The sequence below is a fragment of the Tursiops truncatus genome, chromosome 14 (assembly GCF_011762595.2).
Source record: "Tursiops truncatus isolate mTurTru1 chromosome 14, mTurTru1.mat.Y, whole genome shotgun sequence".
In the NCBI taxonomy this organism is placed as follows: Eukaryota; Metazoa; Chordata; class Mammalia; order Artiodactyla; family Delphinidae; genus Tursiops; species Tursiops truncatus.
This window is the reverse complement of record NC_047047.1, coordinates 57,577,947-57,593,915: the sequence shown is the minus strand read 5'-3', so window position 1 is coordinate 57,593,915 and position 15,969 is coordinate 57,577,947. Positions and strand designations below refer to the sequence as shown.

Here is a 15,969-nt window from a genome sequence, read left to right as displayed (position 1 = left end):
TCCTAGTTCCTCCACCAGGGATCGAACCTGCATCCCCTGCAATGGAAGCACTGAGTCTTAACCACTGGACCGCCAGGGAAGTCCCTCCCCCTTATTTATTTTTTTGCCAACAGCTATTTTCATCTTCATGGTATTTGATCTCTGCAGTTTCCATAACTGTTGACTATTAGAGCTACTCTTCTCATTAGAAAGCTCTTCACAATCAGGCCCATCCCTATTTTCTAGCTTCACGCCTTGTTACTCTGCTCCACACACTCTAAGCTCAGCCGCATTTAACGTCACTATTCCTTGAACAAGCGGCATTTTTGCATATGCCTTAGTCTAGCCTACAGCTCCCTACCCTGATTTTTTTCTGCACTTGATACACTCCTCTTCATCTATCAACAACCTGGCTTACATACAACGTTCTGCACAAAGGCTTTCCTTTTCCCAAACCAGAATTAGGCACAGCCTTTTGCATTGTTCTTTAAATCTATCTTTATTCATCCAAGTGTGCTCCTGGAATACTGGGAATGATGATTTTCCATCTTTTCCGCACTGCCAGTAAAGAGCTTGGATCTACTGTAAATGATCAATGTATGTTAGTTAAGTAATTATCTCATAAGAACAAACTAAAAGAAAGTCTTTGTAATGAGTTTTGACTAGACATATTTCATAAGCTTTAATTGTAAAATTAATTACATGCAAATCCTTTTATTCTTATACAAAACACTTTGAATAAGGAAAATCCTTTTTGATAAAGTGAAAAATTAAGACAGAGAGTTAATTTCTCTTGCTGCAAAGAGACAGTGAAAATCAGAATTTGAAATCCAATTCCTGGAGAAAATAAGTCTAATTTCAGGGGAGAAATGCTAGAGTGTATTTTAGAGGGTGGTGAATATACTGCATATATTCTGTGTGGTACATAGTTTAGCACAGTAGTTAAGAGTATACACTTTGAACTGAGTGCCCAGGTTCAAATCCTAGCTCTACTACTTCCCGACTATATTCTTGGGCAAGTTTTTTAATCTTTCTGTGCCTTAGTTTCTTCATCTGTAAAATGGTGTTAACAATACCTACCTACCTCATTGGGCTGTTCTGGGACTTCAGTGGGAGAATCTATGTATAGCATGTGGAACAGCACAAACACATGCATTGGGCACTTATTATTATATTTTGTATAGCACACTTTTATCCTTCTTCTAGTAATGGTAAAAAGGGATACCTATCCTTTATTTCCTGGTCTCTACTGAAATTGGGGACATACTAGCAAGATTAATGATGCCAATAAGGCCCGGAAACAATTGATCTCATTCTTCTCAACACCAATGTCTAAGAAACTAGCTAACAAGACAGACAGCTTTAAACTTCAATGAAGATGAAACAGATCTTTTCCAACATTTCAGTCAGTGGCTCTCTTCCTTTTGAGTGAATAAAGATCCTCACTCAGAAGTTAGTGGCTACATTCTTATCGCATTCTTAAGTGTCATCAAAGATTATTCTAAGGCGAGTGATACTTGGACCACACTCAGAAACACTGATTTAAATTCAGTGTCGGGCCAGTGGTTCTCATGAAGAGCTGCACATCAAAATCATTTGTACAACTTCACAGAAACATAGGTTACTGGGCCTCTCTCTCAAAGACTGATTCCAGGGGTCTGTATAGATAACACACAACCAGTTGTACACGTTATCTTCTGGAAATATTTTGAAATGCTTGACAGTTAAACGTGAAAGTTTATTTTTTTTGAGATGTGACCCTTTATATAATTTATAGGACTTGGAAATTAGAAAAAACAGTGGCCCAGAAAAAGGATCAACAACCTTGTCAATAAATGCCCAGGACAGAATATTGATTTCTTGGAAATCTTTTTCATGAGTCTGTTTTTCAATAAACTGATGATAATGTTATACTGATAAAGATGTGTTTTTAAAACAGTCATTATTCAGTTATTAATGCTAAGATTAGTCAGAATGTATTTGAGCAGAGTGATAAATGTACACAACTGCTATGATTATTAACAACTGTATGATTTAGAAGTCACATTTTTAGATAAGGAAACTGTTCTGGAGTTAATTATCCAAGGTCCTAACAACAGGCAGGAGCATTAACAAGAGTAGAAATGTCACCTCGTGATCCCCAACCCAGTTCTTCCCACATATAATCTTCCCCGCCTTGCCTCCAGAACTGCATTCTCCCTTCCTTTTTCTAACCCAGGAGTCAGCAAACTCTTTCTATAAAGGGTCAGATGGTAAATGTTTTAGGCTCTGTGGGTAATACAGTTTTTTGGGGGAAACTGTATTTTTTGCAAAAGCAGCTATAGACAACATGCAAACGAATTTGTTCCAATAAAGTTCATTTATAAAAGTAGGCATTACGCAGGATTGGGCTGAGAAGTGCAGTCTGCCAAGCCCCGCTCTAACCAAAAGATTATGAATGTTTCACCAATTTTCCTGATCGGGAAATTGAAGATTCTACAAAAGATGCCCTTTTCACAAATGTGGGAATATTACCCCTTTATGAAATTGAGGAGACAGACCAAATAAAAAATCAGGATCTGAAGGATCAGAATGGTTACCTAAGGATTTTAGAATAATTAAAAAACTTTTTCTACTTAATATGTTTTAGTCTCACTATATACAGATTAAGCCGGATGACAAGCTACTATACAACAGCATGTTAAAAAACATGTTTATTTTACACTATGTACAATCAGGAACATATTTAAAAGGACTGTCAATTAAAATAAATGAAGAACATAAATCACAATTTAGTTTGTTCTTTGTGTATATATTCACATTAAAATATAAAGAACATATAGCAAAAAAGAGCCAAAGTGTGCATTTTTCTAAAACTTGGTATATACATATTCCACTGGAAAAAAGCAATCAAAAATGACTTTAACCAAAACTAAGTTCCTGTGATGTGTAGTAACCATTATATTGTTTATATGAGGTAGTAACTAAATTATTTTGGCCAAGTGTTAATACTCTAAATCAAAAGAAACATGAAAATGATCATAAAATAAGGCCAACAAAAGTAAAAATCCCACTAGAAATTTGAACCACTTCGCTCTATGGAATGTTATAGTTCTTCAAAGTGATGATAAGAAATGTTTAGTGTGGACTCTTTGATAATGCTAACTTATACTTTGTGCATACTGTAATTCAGACAACTGCAGTGCTACGTCACGGTACCGCTATTCTGTGATTCAAAAATTTTTTCGAAGGTATTGTTTTTAAGCACAGACAAGCAATCTTACAGGATTCTGCTGAAATATAAAAAGATCAGTTACTACAACAGGGGGTTAATTGGTTTGTTTCACATAGAAAACAATCCAAATACATTTTAAAAAGATGCTGGGGAGCCAAATGCATATTGACGATGTCACAGCTTACTTTTGTGACTTAATACATCACATATCAATACTTTGTGCAAATATAAACACACCAGTGTACTTGCATTAAAATTAAAAACAAGATTATAAAATGATTACAGCCTCCATTGCAATTTTAAAAGTTACAAGATTTATCTTCATGTTACTAAATTACATATAATAAAAATACAATAGTGTTAAATGTACGGTTTCATTGCCAGCATCCCATTTTGTAATATAGCCGCACCCAAGAATATACTAAAGGATTCTTAAAATATCAATCCCAATTGCATTTTCATCAACATTTACATCTGTACAGATAAGACACTTAACTTGTACATCTCATAAAATACATTATCTACATAAATTCTTAGTGTATGTCTTCAGCAATATGAAGTTTCACAGAAAAATACTGCCTATATGTACAAAGATTACATAACAGTGAATTAAGCACTTGTGTGGTTTCAATATGCTAAATATATCCATACCACTTAAAACAAAACATTTCCCCATCTTGTCTCATGCCACAATAAATTACAAGCAACTGAAGCCAGGTAACTGCAGCTTTTGTACAGCTTCGAGCATCCGTTAATGTTGCAGTGGTAGTGTTCTTTCTCTCTAGAGCTAACTGTCGAAGCACAGCATTTCTCAGTAACTGTTTTCATGACCCGCGAGGATGTATAAATTGCTATTTGCCGTGGGGTTATCAGTTGGCCTACTTTCCAAAACCACGACCCTAAAATAACAAACAAACAAAAAACATACAACAAAACAAAGTTATTCTTGAAAACTAATGTTAGCAGAAAATTCTTCCACTGCTTCTTCATTGTATGCCTCTAATAAATGCTCCTTATCTGATATGTGGGCCGAAACCATTTGCAAATCACTATGATTGAAGAGTCAGTTCCAGCTCTGGGAAGTACACCTTTGTTGCCCACCACCTCCCACCTCTAAGCCAGTGCTGTCCTAAGAGTCAGAGGGGTAAAACCTGTACTAGGAATAAGTTGGGGGAACTTAATTCTTATCATGAATTCTGAAAACAATCTGTAGTTCAAGAATCAGAAAGTAAATCAGAATAGAACTCCAAATCCTATTGGTACTAAAACTGAAAACTTTTCTGTTTGCTAGCATATGGTATCTCCTCTTTCTTGTCCTGTAAATCATACTTTAGATATTACGATTAATGCAAAAGTAGTACTGACAGATCTATACATTCTTGGTAACTGGAAGATCAGGCACATTCTCAAAGGTTTCATAACTTTCTGACCTGTGAATTCTTATATTATGAAAAATATAATGTTGAATATATTACTGTAGAAATTTCAATTCTCTCAAAAAAGAAACCAGTTTCATGTTGGATTTATAAAACATGTTTAGAACTATGTATTTAATACAACTCCTTTTCATACCTGTCAGATCCAAGCAGTCTGAAAATTCTCGTGCTATCTGAAATTTCTTGTGTTACCTGTTCAATTAAAATATCAATTTAATTTCTGAAATGAAAGGCATAAAATTTTACATGGACATTTAATTTATAACTCTATAGAAGAGAAGCATAAGTCCTAAGATGGAAATAGATCCCTGTATGACTGTTAACTTGTTAAATCAGCACATAAGTGCATCCATTTGTTAGTCCAGGAAAAATTTGGCTAATTTTGAATTAATCATAAAACATGAGAGTAGTAAACCATTTGCTGGCATACAGACTGCAACGGAAAAAGTTAAAAGCAAAGCACCTAGTCCGTTTTATTTATCAGAAACCTCCTGTCAGTCATCTTAATGCTAATAGCAAGACTCTTGCAGTAGTAAGCCACTTAGGTCTGGTCCTTTCACTTAAAAGGCTGCAGTGTGGTATGATGGGACAAACTCATGATTCCAGTTTAAATCCCAGTTCTCCCACTTACTAGCTGTGACAATTGCACAAGGTATGTAATTTGTTGGAAACGGTTTTACCTTCTGCAAAATGGGATAGACAGTGTTTACTTTGCAGTGGTATCTTGCAGTATTCTTTTAAGTATTAATGGGTATAATGCCTAGCTAAGGAAATGCTCAGTAGATAACAATTCTCTTTCCCATTTCTTTCCAAGTCTCCTGAAATAATATTTTCTAATGGCATATGTCCTTAAAGAAGTCCTCAGTGTGACCATTCCCAGTTGGGGAGTTAAGACTAAGGCTACAGGAGAAAGAGAAACCCATTGTTTATTGCTTACTGAAAGCAAAACATTCCCAATTATAATGGCAGTAGCTTCTCCCCAAAATTTGGTAGGCTGAGAAAACAATTTGATTTTGAAACTGAAATTATTCTGGAAACAGCAGTCAGTGATTCTTGACTTCTTTTCTAACTTAGCACACCTGAAGGATACAACATGCTCACTTCAGTAGTAACGGTTCATCATCATGATCTTCAAAGTATTCAATATTTTGGGATTTGCCTACTTGAAGGACATAGCATTTTTGGAGAGGTTGTATTTAGTAAGGGCTGCTTATGTAGTGTGAAAAAGCCCCTCAGGTGATTGTTTGAGCAAACTATCTTTTTTAAACCATTCTCTTGTATCCTATGATGCCTTTCTTTCTCTGCCTGGTGTTTATTAGCTGTTGACTATTCTTATCTCCAGGCTCCATTCCCTCAGGTGATTAAAAAAAAAAAATCTTCCGGAGAGGTGAGCCCTCTTGCGGGAATTAATCCTAGAAACACACTGGTAGGGGACTTCCCTGGGCAGTCCAGTGGTTAAAGACTTCGCCTTCCAATGCAGGGGGTACAGGTTCGATCCCTGGTTGGGGAGCTAAGATCTCACATGCCTTGTGGCCAAAAAACCGAAACATAAAACGGAAGCAATGTTGTAACAAATTCAATAAAGACTTTAAAAGTGGTCCACATTAAAACAAAAAAAAAATCTTAAAAAAAGAAACATACTGGCATCCACCTTTCTTGAATACTTACCATAGGCCAGGCATTGTGCCAAGCACATCACATACTTCCTTTTGTTTAATCTTAGCAACCCTATGAAATAAGTACTATGCTGTTACCCTCAATTCACAGATGAAAAAATACAGGCAAAGAGAAGTTAAGTGATATGTCAAGGTCACACAGTTACTGAACAGGAGAGTTGAGACTGAACCCGGGTTTCTCCTCAGGAACCCACGCTCGTGATCATTCTGCTATACTGTTTACTGGTTAGAAGAAACGCTGATCTTAACTACCGACAGTTTAAAACACAAATGAGCTATTTTCTTGCTTGAGGTACCTAATGTTTTCCCTTCCCGCCAACGCTCAAGTAAAAGTTACTAATGAGACTGGCTTGGGGTTATTGAAAGAACTTAGGATGATTTTACTTGCCTGTAATATTCTAGGGGGCAAGTACCAAGTCTTGTTCATGCTTATAACCCCAGCACTTTCTGGCATAAATGATGAACTGAATTGAACACGTCATATGACTTGGAGCTCAATTATTCCTGGAGTTAAATTAAGGTAGGAAGGACTAAGGAGATAAGAATACCAGAAATAGGCAAGGTGGCTTCAAGAGAAATGTGGAACCCTTTACTTATCGTCTGCATTGGTCATTATTTCTGAAATACAAAGTAGAAAAGGTGCTTCAAGACAGAGAGAGCCTCCATCAGTACTCTTGTTCCAGGTGACAGCCCGGGAAGGTTGAAAGAAAATCAGAGTTGGCTCACTGTTAGCAGTATTTAGGAAGTTCTTGTTCTGAATATAAGGGTGATTATCTGGAAGCACATAAAATATGCACTGAAACTGTTCGACTGAATGGACAGAGAGAGGTTGCTATAAAGTATGCGCCATTAATTTTATCACTAGATTGAATACAGAAAATATCAATAAAATTAGCAAATCAAGTATTCCTTGCATCAATCAGGAATTTTCCAAAGTTAAAGAATATTGTGTGATGTAGAATTTGATAATGCTTCATGACTATTTAATGGACATAATTTTTTAAAAGATTACTTACCTCATTAGATCTAAAACTTCTACCTTGCATTCCATGTTTCCAGAAAGCTAGCACACTGTCCTGCAGGCAAACTAGCAGGCAAGAACAGCTCAGTTACTGTTAATAGTACAAGAGTTCAACTGATAAGCATTATTTCATCCCTCTTTCTACCTTGCATAACAATATTTCAATTAATAACTAGTGTTAGTCATTCCATATTTATAATGGCATCTTTACCATACTGCCTAGAACTACACAGTATATACTATATAGCATAAATACTATACAGACCTTACTCATCTTTTTGATAAGAAAAAGAAAATTCACTGAAAATATTTTTTGCTATAGAAATTTTTGTTTTGATAAAATATTTCAAACACATAGAAAAATATGAGAATAGCCTAAAAACACATGTATCCACCATTTAACTCTCAAATGCTAACATTTTGCCATATTTGCTTTTTGTTTTAAATAAAAACGAATACAGCCAGCATCCCTATAAACTCCTACTCTAGTTGTAGTCTAACCTTTCCTTCCTCCCTGAGATAACCACTGTTATGTACTTGGTATTTGTTGTTCTCATGCATGTTTTTACTATTACAACACAATAAGTTCACATTATCAGTGTAAACTTTATATTGGATGTTTCCAACTTCCATACCTTTAGTATGATGAACCAAATGATGTTTCTAATTTTTTTGTTACAAAAATGCTGCAATAAACATTCTTGTACCTCTTCTTAAATACATGTACAAAATTTTCTCTGGGGTAGACACCTAGAAATAGAATTACTGGGATACAGGCATATGTGCCTTCTAAAAATTCTAGTTTTGCTTTTTGTATTTACATATTTAACATATATTTTTGTGTGTATTCAGTGAGGAAAAAGTCTGATTTTGTTTCCTGCAGATAACCAATTGTACTAGCATCATTTGTTGAACAGGACCTCACTTCCCCGCTGACATATGATGTAAATTTCCAATTACACGTAGGTCTATTTCTGAGCCTCTTCTATTTATCCCTGTGTTGATCCCACACTGTCTTAATCACTATGGATTTATAGTAAGTTTCAATATCAAGTAGGGCAAGTATTCATCAAAATGTATTTTACTGTTCTTGGCCTTTAGATTTTCCATATGAATTTTAAGATCAGCTTATCAAGTGGCAGAAAATACCTTACTGGGATTTTTATTGCAAATGCACTGAATGTGTGGATTAATTTGTGAAGAACTGACATCTTTCCCATATTCAGTGTTTCTATCCATGGACGTGGTGTAGTTAATTTGTTTAAATCTTCTTTTATGCTTTTAAACAATAATTTGGAATTTCCTAGATGATGGTCTTAAATATGTTTGATTACATGTCTTACTGGCATATCAGAAAGCTATCCATTTGTGTTACTCATATCTAGCAACTCTGAATTTTCTTATTGGTTCTAACAGTTTAGAGTTGTATATTCTAGTAGATATTCATACCATCAGCAAAAAAAGGACTTTTTACTTATATCTTTCTAATCCTCATAGTTCCCTTTTCATAGTCCAATGAGACTATGTTGAAATGTGATGATAGCAAACATCCTTATCTCATTCTCCAACTTAATGGGAATTAGTTTAACCATTAAACACAATACTTTTAATAGGCTTTGCTAGATGAAGGACATTTCCTTCTACTCCTAATTTCTAAAAAGTTGTTTTTTTTAAAAAAAAAATCATGAATGACAGATTTTACTGATGCTTTTTGTGCATCTACTGAAGAGTTACATAACTTTTTGCTTTTAATCTTTAATGTGCTATATTACATAAATAAATTTTCTGGTGTTGAACCATCTTTGCTTTTCTGAGGTAAAGTCTACTATTTGATGATATGGAATTCTATTTGCTAGTATTTTATACAGATTTTCCAAAATCTATTTTCATGAGATTGGGTAATTTTGTTTTCTGTATAATTTAACTGATTTTAGTATCAATAGTGTTAAACACTGATTTATTCTGCATTCCTTCTTTGTCTACAATCTGAAGCAGTCTGTAGAGCACAGGAACGATTCCTTCTTTCAACGGTGGATAAAAATCCCCTATAAAACCACGAGGCCTTATGTGGGGAGAGTCTTGATTAGTAGGCACCTCAAACCACAAGCCTGGCTCTGGTTCCCCATCTCCTGTGGGACACTGCTAGTCTTCTTTACCACTCAGGAGTGCATACTAGTTTGAGTTTCTGTTCTTTGTCTTCTTTATTGAGCTAGCTATGTGTTTTTAAATATGGATTCCATTTTAACATCTTGAGCAGATGTCCCTCAAAACTGACTTCTTATTATCATCAGTGTTTGCTTGTTGGGAGAGAGGCATTCTAACTGGGAGAAAGAATAAAAGTAGGACCAAGAATAAGACAAATGAACTATCTGCCCTTGGCCCTACCGTCCGCCAATGCATATACATGCAAGTATCTTTACTGATAAAGGACACCAGAAAAACTGTGTATGGTCATTTCACCTTACTTTTCCTGAATGTAATCATTTTAGAATACTGATTGTGTAAGAAATCCGTTTTCAGAAAAAACTCATCAAGCAAAATGTAAAAACAGCAAGAAGGGAATTCCACATCCTTATGGATCTCTCTGATCAGGAGCTACAACAGCAAAAATACAATAGACCATACTGAGTACTAAATTTTAAAGTACTTATAGGGGAACTGTGCAGGAGTCTGGAGAAAATGGAAGTTCACAACTAGGTTATGAATAATGATATTTAATTATTTATTTTGAAAATGCCAAATCTGTAGGGAAAATAACATTATTTACAGATTATGTCACGGTTGTTAAACTATTTTAGAGAATGTGTAAAAGCAAAGACTGATATTCACCTCATATTCATTACATCCTACAATTTAAAAGAATGAGCCCTTAGTAATATATTTTTATAATTTCAAATAATTATTAGACAAATTATTTTAAGCAGTTCATAATGCAATCAAACAAGAAACACAAAACTCTGGCTTACCTATTGATTCAATCTGGAAATCAAAGGTGAGTTCTGATGATAGTTTTCTGCTAGATTTTAATCTTCCTTGCAGATTTACTATTTTTATACAACCTAGAGAGAAAAAAAGTCACTCAGAAACTAAGATTAAAAAAACTCATTAAGATAAGATATTCATAAATAAAAACTTACAGTCCAAGCATACAAGAATGGTATCTCTCTCCAGCTGGGTTACATGAGTAACACTTGTCTGTGGGGTATCTACAACACAAAAAACTTGATAAAACTTACAGAAAACAGTAATAGTTAAAGGAGAGACATTAAAAAAAGAAGAATTCTGAACATCACTGAATTTGAAATGGATATATATTTTTAACTGTACATATGTAGTGGTTAAGCCAGGCGGCTTGGATTCAAAATTTGATGCAAGAGCTAAACTAAGTGAGTGCTTAATGGAGGGTTAGCTATTGTCATTACTCTTGGTGATGCCACTATTTTATTCATATGTGAAATTAGGAGTCTAATCTTCTATATTATGGCAATGATTAATTTCTGATTTTAAGCTTAGAAGGCCAGGGGCTGTGCTGTGTACATACTTCTCAATATTTATTGAATGAATGAATCAGAGAGTCAAACAAATAACTTCAGGTCCAAATGAGTTAAGAAAACTGAAGTATTTTGAGAAGTATGAAGCACTATAAAAATGCATAGAGGCCCTATTTTTATAATAATGATTTAAGAAAGTTTTCACAAACTGAAAATGTTTAAATGACATAGTTTTCCAGGAAGCAAAAAGTAGGATATCCCAAGCTTTGTATGAACATCAAAACTGAAACTGCTAAACTATAGGCCTTTGTTTCTGGAGAGTGGGTCTGATCCAAAGTCTTGCTTGCCTGTTTTCTACTTCCTACAGTATTTAGAATCTTAATAAATCCATGGATGGCTGTATTTCAGACCTTCACACGTATTTTAGACCTGGTACTTCTGTAACTAACCAGGGTTGGAAGGATATGGAATAGGCCTCCTGTACATCAGGTCAACGAGATCTTTGTGACTCTTACACACTTGGTGAAAATTAGTCAAGAAGCCAGTCTAGCATTACTAGATAGAAAGCCAGGAAAATGAGATTTACAAATTGCTTATAACAATTAGTTCCCGAACACTGGAATCATTTGGAGATCTGCTGACACCCAGCTGCTGGCCCCAGATATTCTTATTTAATCGAGGGTGTGTGTGACTTGAGGTATCAAGAGTGTTAAAAGCTTCTCAGGTGGATTCTAATGTGCAGTAGAGTTTAGGAAACCACTAGCTTATAATTTCAGCTGATACAAAATCCTAAACATACTTTCTGTCTCTTACTCTGTCTCATCATCTCAAAACCAGAGATGAATTATATTTGTCATGTTTAACTTCTAATAAAGGGATTTCATTATGGTAAGAGAAGTAATCAAAAGTTCCTGGGAAGGAAGGGACAAAATTCTTTTGTCAGGAAATGAGGCCCTTCGTTCAACAATTAGTAGAAAAGGATTTAAAATTAAAATGCTTGGGAGAACTAAGACAACTGAAATTCACTAAATAAAATATTAATCAACCAACAATCCCTTCTTGTTAAATAGGGAGGAAGAGATTAGAAAGCAGGAGTTCACCCCGTGTCTCAAAGGGAAGATGGGCCTCTAAAGAGAGAATTTAACAGAGAACTTAGGGGCACCAAAGAGAAGCCACAATAATGTTGTCAAGGGCTGGCCATGTTTTCCTTCAGTAATGTGTCCTCAAAGGAAAGCTGTTTCAAGTCCCCTGGGATTCAGCAAGCCATGAAATTGTCTTTAGACTTTTGTGAACGTCTGTGATCATTTTTTTTCAATGCCAAAAAAACTCAGTCTCAATTCTTTTCCTTTTGTGAACACTCTTTCAGGCTTCCAACAAACTCCTGACTAATCAATATTTATTGGCAAATTGGTTCTTTAACATTTCCCTTAGTTGCCAAAGACTCTGAACAAAGGGCCTTTGCAAGATCTTTAAAAATAACCTTTGCCTAATGAAAGATATAGTAAATTTATTACTTAATAATTCATTAAAAATCACAAACCTGATTCTGTAAACCATGAAGAGGTAGAATTTGGATTGACTGTTTCAAATCGAACCACCTGGTTGAAGTCTCTCCCTTTACTGACACCAACACAAACTAAAGGGTACTCCTGTTCAGGAACGACCAGCATTTCAAACATTCTAAGTGGACACGGTATAGGAAAATCTATGTGCTAGAAAAAACCAAAATATATTAAACAAAGGAAAACAAAAGCAAAAAAAATTTCATGAGAACACTAATAAGAATTTTTAGTTTTATGAGAATATATAAAATAGTACTCTCTACTATAAAGATTGCTTCTTTGCACAGAAACTCAGGGTATGCAGAAAATCTAAATAAGAAAGTATCTTTATAAAGAATTTAGGTTAAGCACTGCAAAAAAATTTTAAGTTAAAAACCACACACTTTTAGCATATTGGGGTGAAACAGACTTACAAATCACCTGTCCAACCCTCTTTTTTCAGAGTTGGAAACTAAGACCCAGCAACTGGGTGGCTGGCCCAGGGTCCCCCCTGCCCCCCACCCTGTGTGGCAGAGTCTCCTCTCTCCTAATCCCAGGCTGCTTCAGTACTACTCCTCTGCCTTCTTAACCAGCTGAGCAAACATGGATGAGAAAACTGAAATGCTAATGAGCAAGAGACATTCCCCTTAGAAGTGTGGACAGAAAAAAAAAAACAACCACAAATAAGAGAAATTTAGCCCTGTATTTCAAGTGATTCTATTTAATAAATTAACTTAGTTAAAATGCAACCCACTTTAATTTTACATAAGTTTAAAATTATTTTTATTTTGCTACAAAGAGACTAAATTCACACTCTGAAAGTTTGGAAAAATAGAGGAAAACATTAACTTCATTAGTAATCAGGGAATAAAACCAAGATAACCATACATACCCGCCAGAAGAACGACAATAATAAGGGTTACTCAGAGAAGAGCAAACAAATGCTCCTAACGCTGATGGTGGGAGTATAAACTGGTGTGACCACAATGGTTAATTACAATACCTATTAATGCCGAGATACACATCTCTTAGAACCCAGCAATAACACTCTTAGTTATACACGCTAGAGAACATGACTACATGCACCCACAGGAGACATGCAAAAATATGCACAAGCTGCATTGCTCAGAATAACAAAAACTGGAAGTAACCCAAATGCCTATCAATGGTAGAATGGATAAAATGATGACACATTCACACAATGGGAAATTAGACCACAGTGAAAACGAACAAACTATGGCTATATCCAACAACTACACAAATATAATGTTGCACAGAAGTGAGACCCAAATGAATGTATACTTTATGATTCTACTTGTATACAGTTGAAGTATCAGGTAAAATTAATGCTAATGTTTAGAAGTGCATGCTTACATGGTAAAAATGGAAAACAAGGCAGCTGTTTTGTAGGGGGTGCCACGGGGAGGTCTGAGGTGCTAGCAACGTTCTTCTTCACGATAAAAAGGTTTTTAAAAAATATATTGGTCTTAACACATATTTTATTAAGTCTACTCTTAATATATTTTATATTTTTGTTGCTCTTATAAATGGGCCGTGTTTCCATTATACTTCCCAAATGGCTATTGTTAGTATCTCTAAAAACTACTGAAACTGATTTATTTATTTTTTATTTATTTATTTTTTTGCGGTACGCGGGCCTCTCACCGTTGGGGCCTCTCCCGCTGCGGAGCACAGGCTCCGGACGCGCAGGCCCAGCGGCCATGGCTCACGCGCCCAGCCGCTCCGCGGCATGTGGGATCCCCCCGGACCGGGGCACGAACCCGCGTCCCCTGCATCGGCAGGCGGACTCCCAACCACTGCGCCACCAGGGAAGCCCCCTGATTTATTTTTTACTCTGGTAACTCACTGTAAATTCTAAAGAAAATAAATGATAGAGAAAATAAACAGGTGAAATGGGGCTCCCATAACTACTAGTCTTAAAGTGTCAGAAGATGCAGTGTGGTCCTCATGGCTGGAACGTGAAGCTCTGTGCACACCTGTTGTTCCCACATTCTTCCTTCCCCGTGAATGCCCAAGTGCCCCCATCCCAGAGGTCTAGACACTCCTTCACGAATACTCTCCAAACACCCTCTCTGGGAGCATTCCCACCTGGGGATATGCTATGGATAAAATCTGTCCTATTTTTAATAAGGTAAAACATTTAAAAAAATTCTCTTTGAAATGTGGAAAGAGCAGTAAGACAGGAAGAAAACAAATGCTCCCGTAGTTTTTCCTCAGTAAATATGAAAACCAACACATTGTGAATACTTCTACTTAGCTTCCAACAATAACTAAACAATATGTATAAGTCATTAACAGAAGAGGATTCCCATATAACAGTTTAAAATCCAGTCGCTATTGGTGATGGTCCTTGAGGGCAGTGACTACATCTTACTCTTTATCTCTCTAGTTAAACAACACTCTGCCTGATTCGTAATAAGTACATGAATGTCTGCTTCAATTTATAATTTTTATTTATATTGAAAACGTAGTCTAGAGAAGCAAAAACTTACTCAGAAATCTCATGAGGAGGAAGTATATGGAAAGCATAAGAATGTTTTTGAACATATCTGGTAAGAGTTGTAGTATAGAAAACATCAAAAATACTAATTGAGATAATGCCAAACATAGAAACAAAATATACATATAGAAATCTCGAAGAAGAGACACAGAGAAAGAACTGGGTTAAGATGAAGGGAAATAAATAGGGGCATGTAGCTCAGGGAGTTTAAGTAAAGTGGGAAGAGCAAGAAGTCGTGAAGGAGGCCTGCAAGTAGAACTGTACTGTAAGTCTAACATCCTAGAATACTGGCAACAGGCCTCATCAGTCAGGGGCAGGCTCCCTGGTACCATCTATCCGGAAAAGAGAAGACATGGATGGATAATTTTTAAGCTTCCCATGTCTTCAAAGTATATTTTCTCTCTTGCATGCTCTTAATACATAAAATTCCTTTAACAGAGAAAAGGGTCTTTCATTACGTATTAGGATAAATAGTTTAACATACCAGGTAACACATAAAATTCATTCATACTAAGGTTTAATCAGACTATTAGTATCCATGAACAACTGATGTAATGAAACTGTTTTCATTCTGATAGAGGTTAGGAATGAAAGGAAAAGGAAGGACATACTAAAAGAGACTAAGGAGGAAGACAGGGAAGGAAAGGGCTATAGAAAAATAACTACATACACTTTACCACTCAATCTAGGATACGCCATGCTTTTTGTCAAACAGGCAAGAACAAAGAGGAACTGAGAACAAAACCATGTGGCCAGAAATGGGCTGGGTTCAGCAGCTCTGCTTCGGATAATTTATAAGGCTATTTTCCCTTTCAGTTTTTGGTTTAAAGAATTTTTGTTTCAGTGAATTTATTTGTGGAAATATTACCTCAATGGGTGGTAAATTCTTGAAACTCTTTTTTTCATTTCTTTAGCCCTAGTTAATTTTGAGGTTAATAAATAATGATGTGAAAATTAAAACTAGATTCCCCAGTCACTCATAAAATTTTAAATAACAGAAGCCCATACTTTAAACATCCTAACTCTATATTATATAATTGAGGAAGAATGCACTCCAATTATATTCCGATCCCAACTTCTATGGGGATAT

At 35.6% G+C, this 15,969-nt stretch overlaps 1 protein-coding gene across 4 annotated transcripts in view; it reads right to left on the bottom strand.

The window, feature by feature from the left end:
• Positions 1 to 2,654: 2,654 nt before the first annotated feature.
• The window catches only part of MAP4K3 (mitogen-activated protein kinase kinase kinase kinase 3), a 193,825-nt gene continuing 180,510 nt past the window's right edge, over positions 2,655 to 15,969 (bottom strand). For all 4 annotated transcript variants that reach the window (XM_019942766.3, XM_019942767.3, XM_019942768.3 and 1 more), the window contains 6 exons: positions 12,358 to 12,529; positions 10,464 to 10,532; positions 10,293 to 10,385; positions 7,322 to 7,392; positions 4,766 to 4,821; positions 2,655 to 4,092 (listed from right to left, as the gene is read on the bottom strand). In XM_019942766.3, the coding sequence (XP_019798325.1) occupies positions 4,005 to 4,092; positions 4,766 to 4,821; positions 7,322 to 7,392; positions 10,293 to 10,385; positions 10,464 to 10,532; positions 12,358 to 12,529 (549 nt within the window). In that variant the 3' untranslated portion in view covers positions 2,655 to 4,004. The remainder of the gene's footprint in view (positions 4,093 to 4,765; positions 4,822 to 7,321; positions 7,393 to 10,292; positions 10,386 to 10,463; positions 10,533 to 12,357; positions 12,530 to 15,969) is intronic.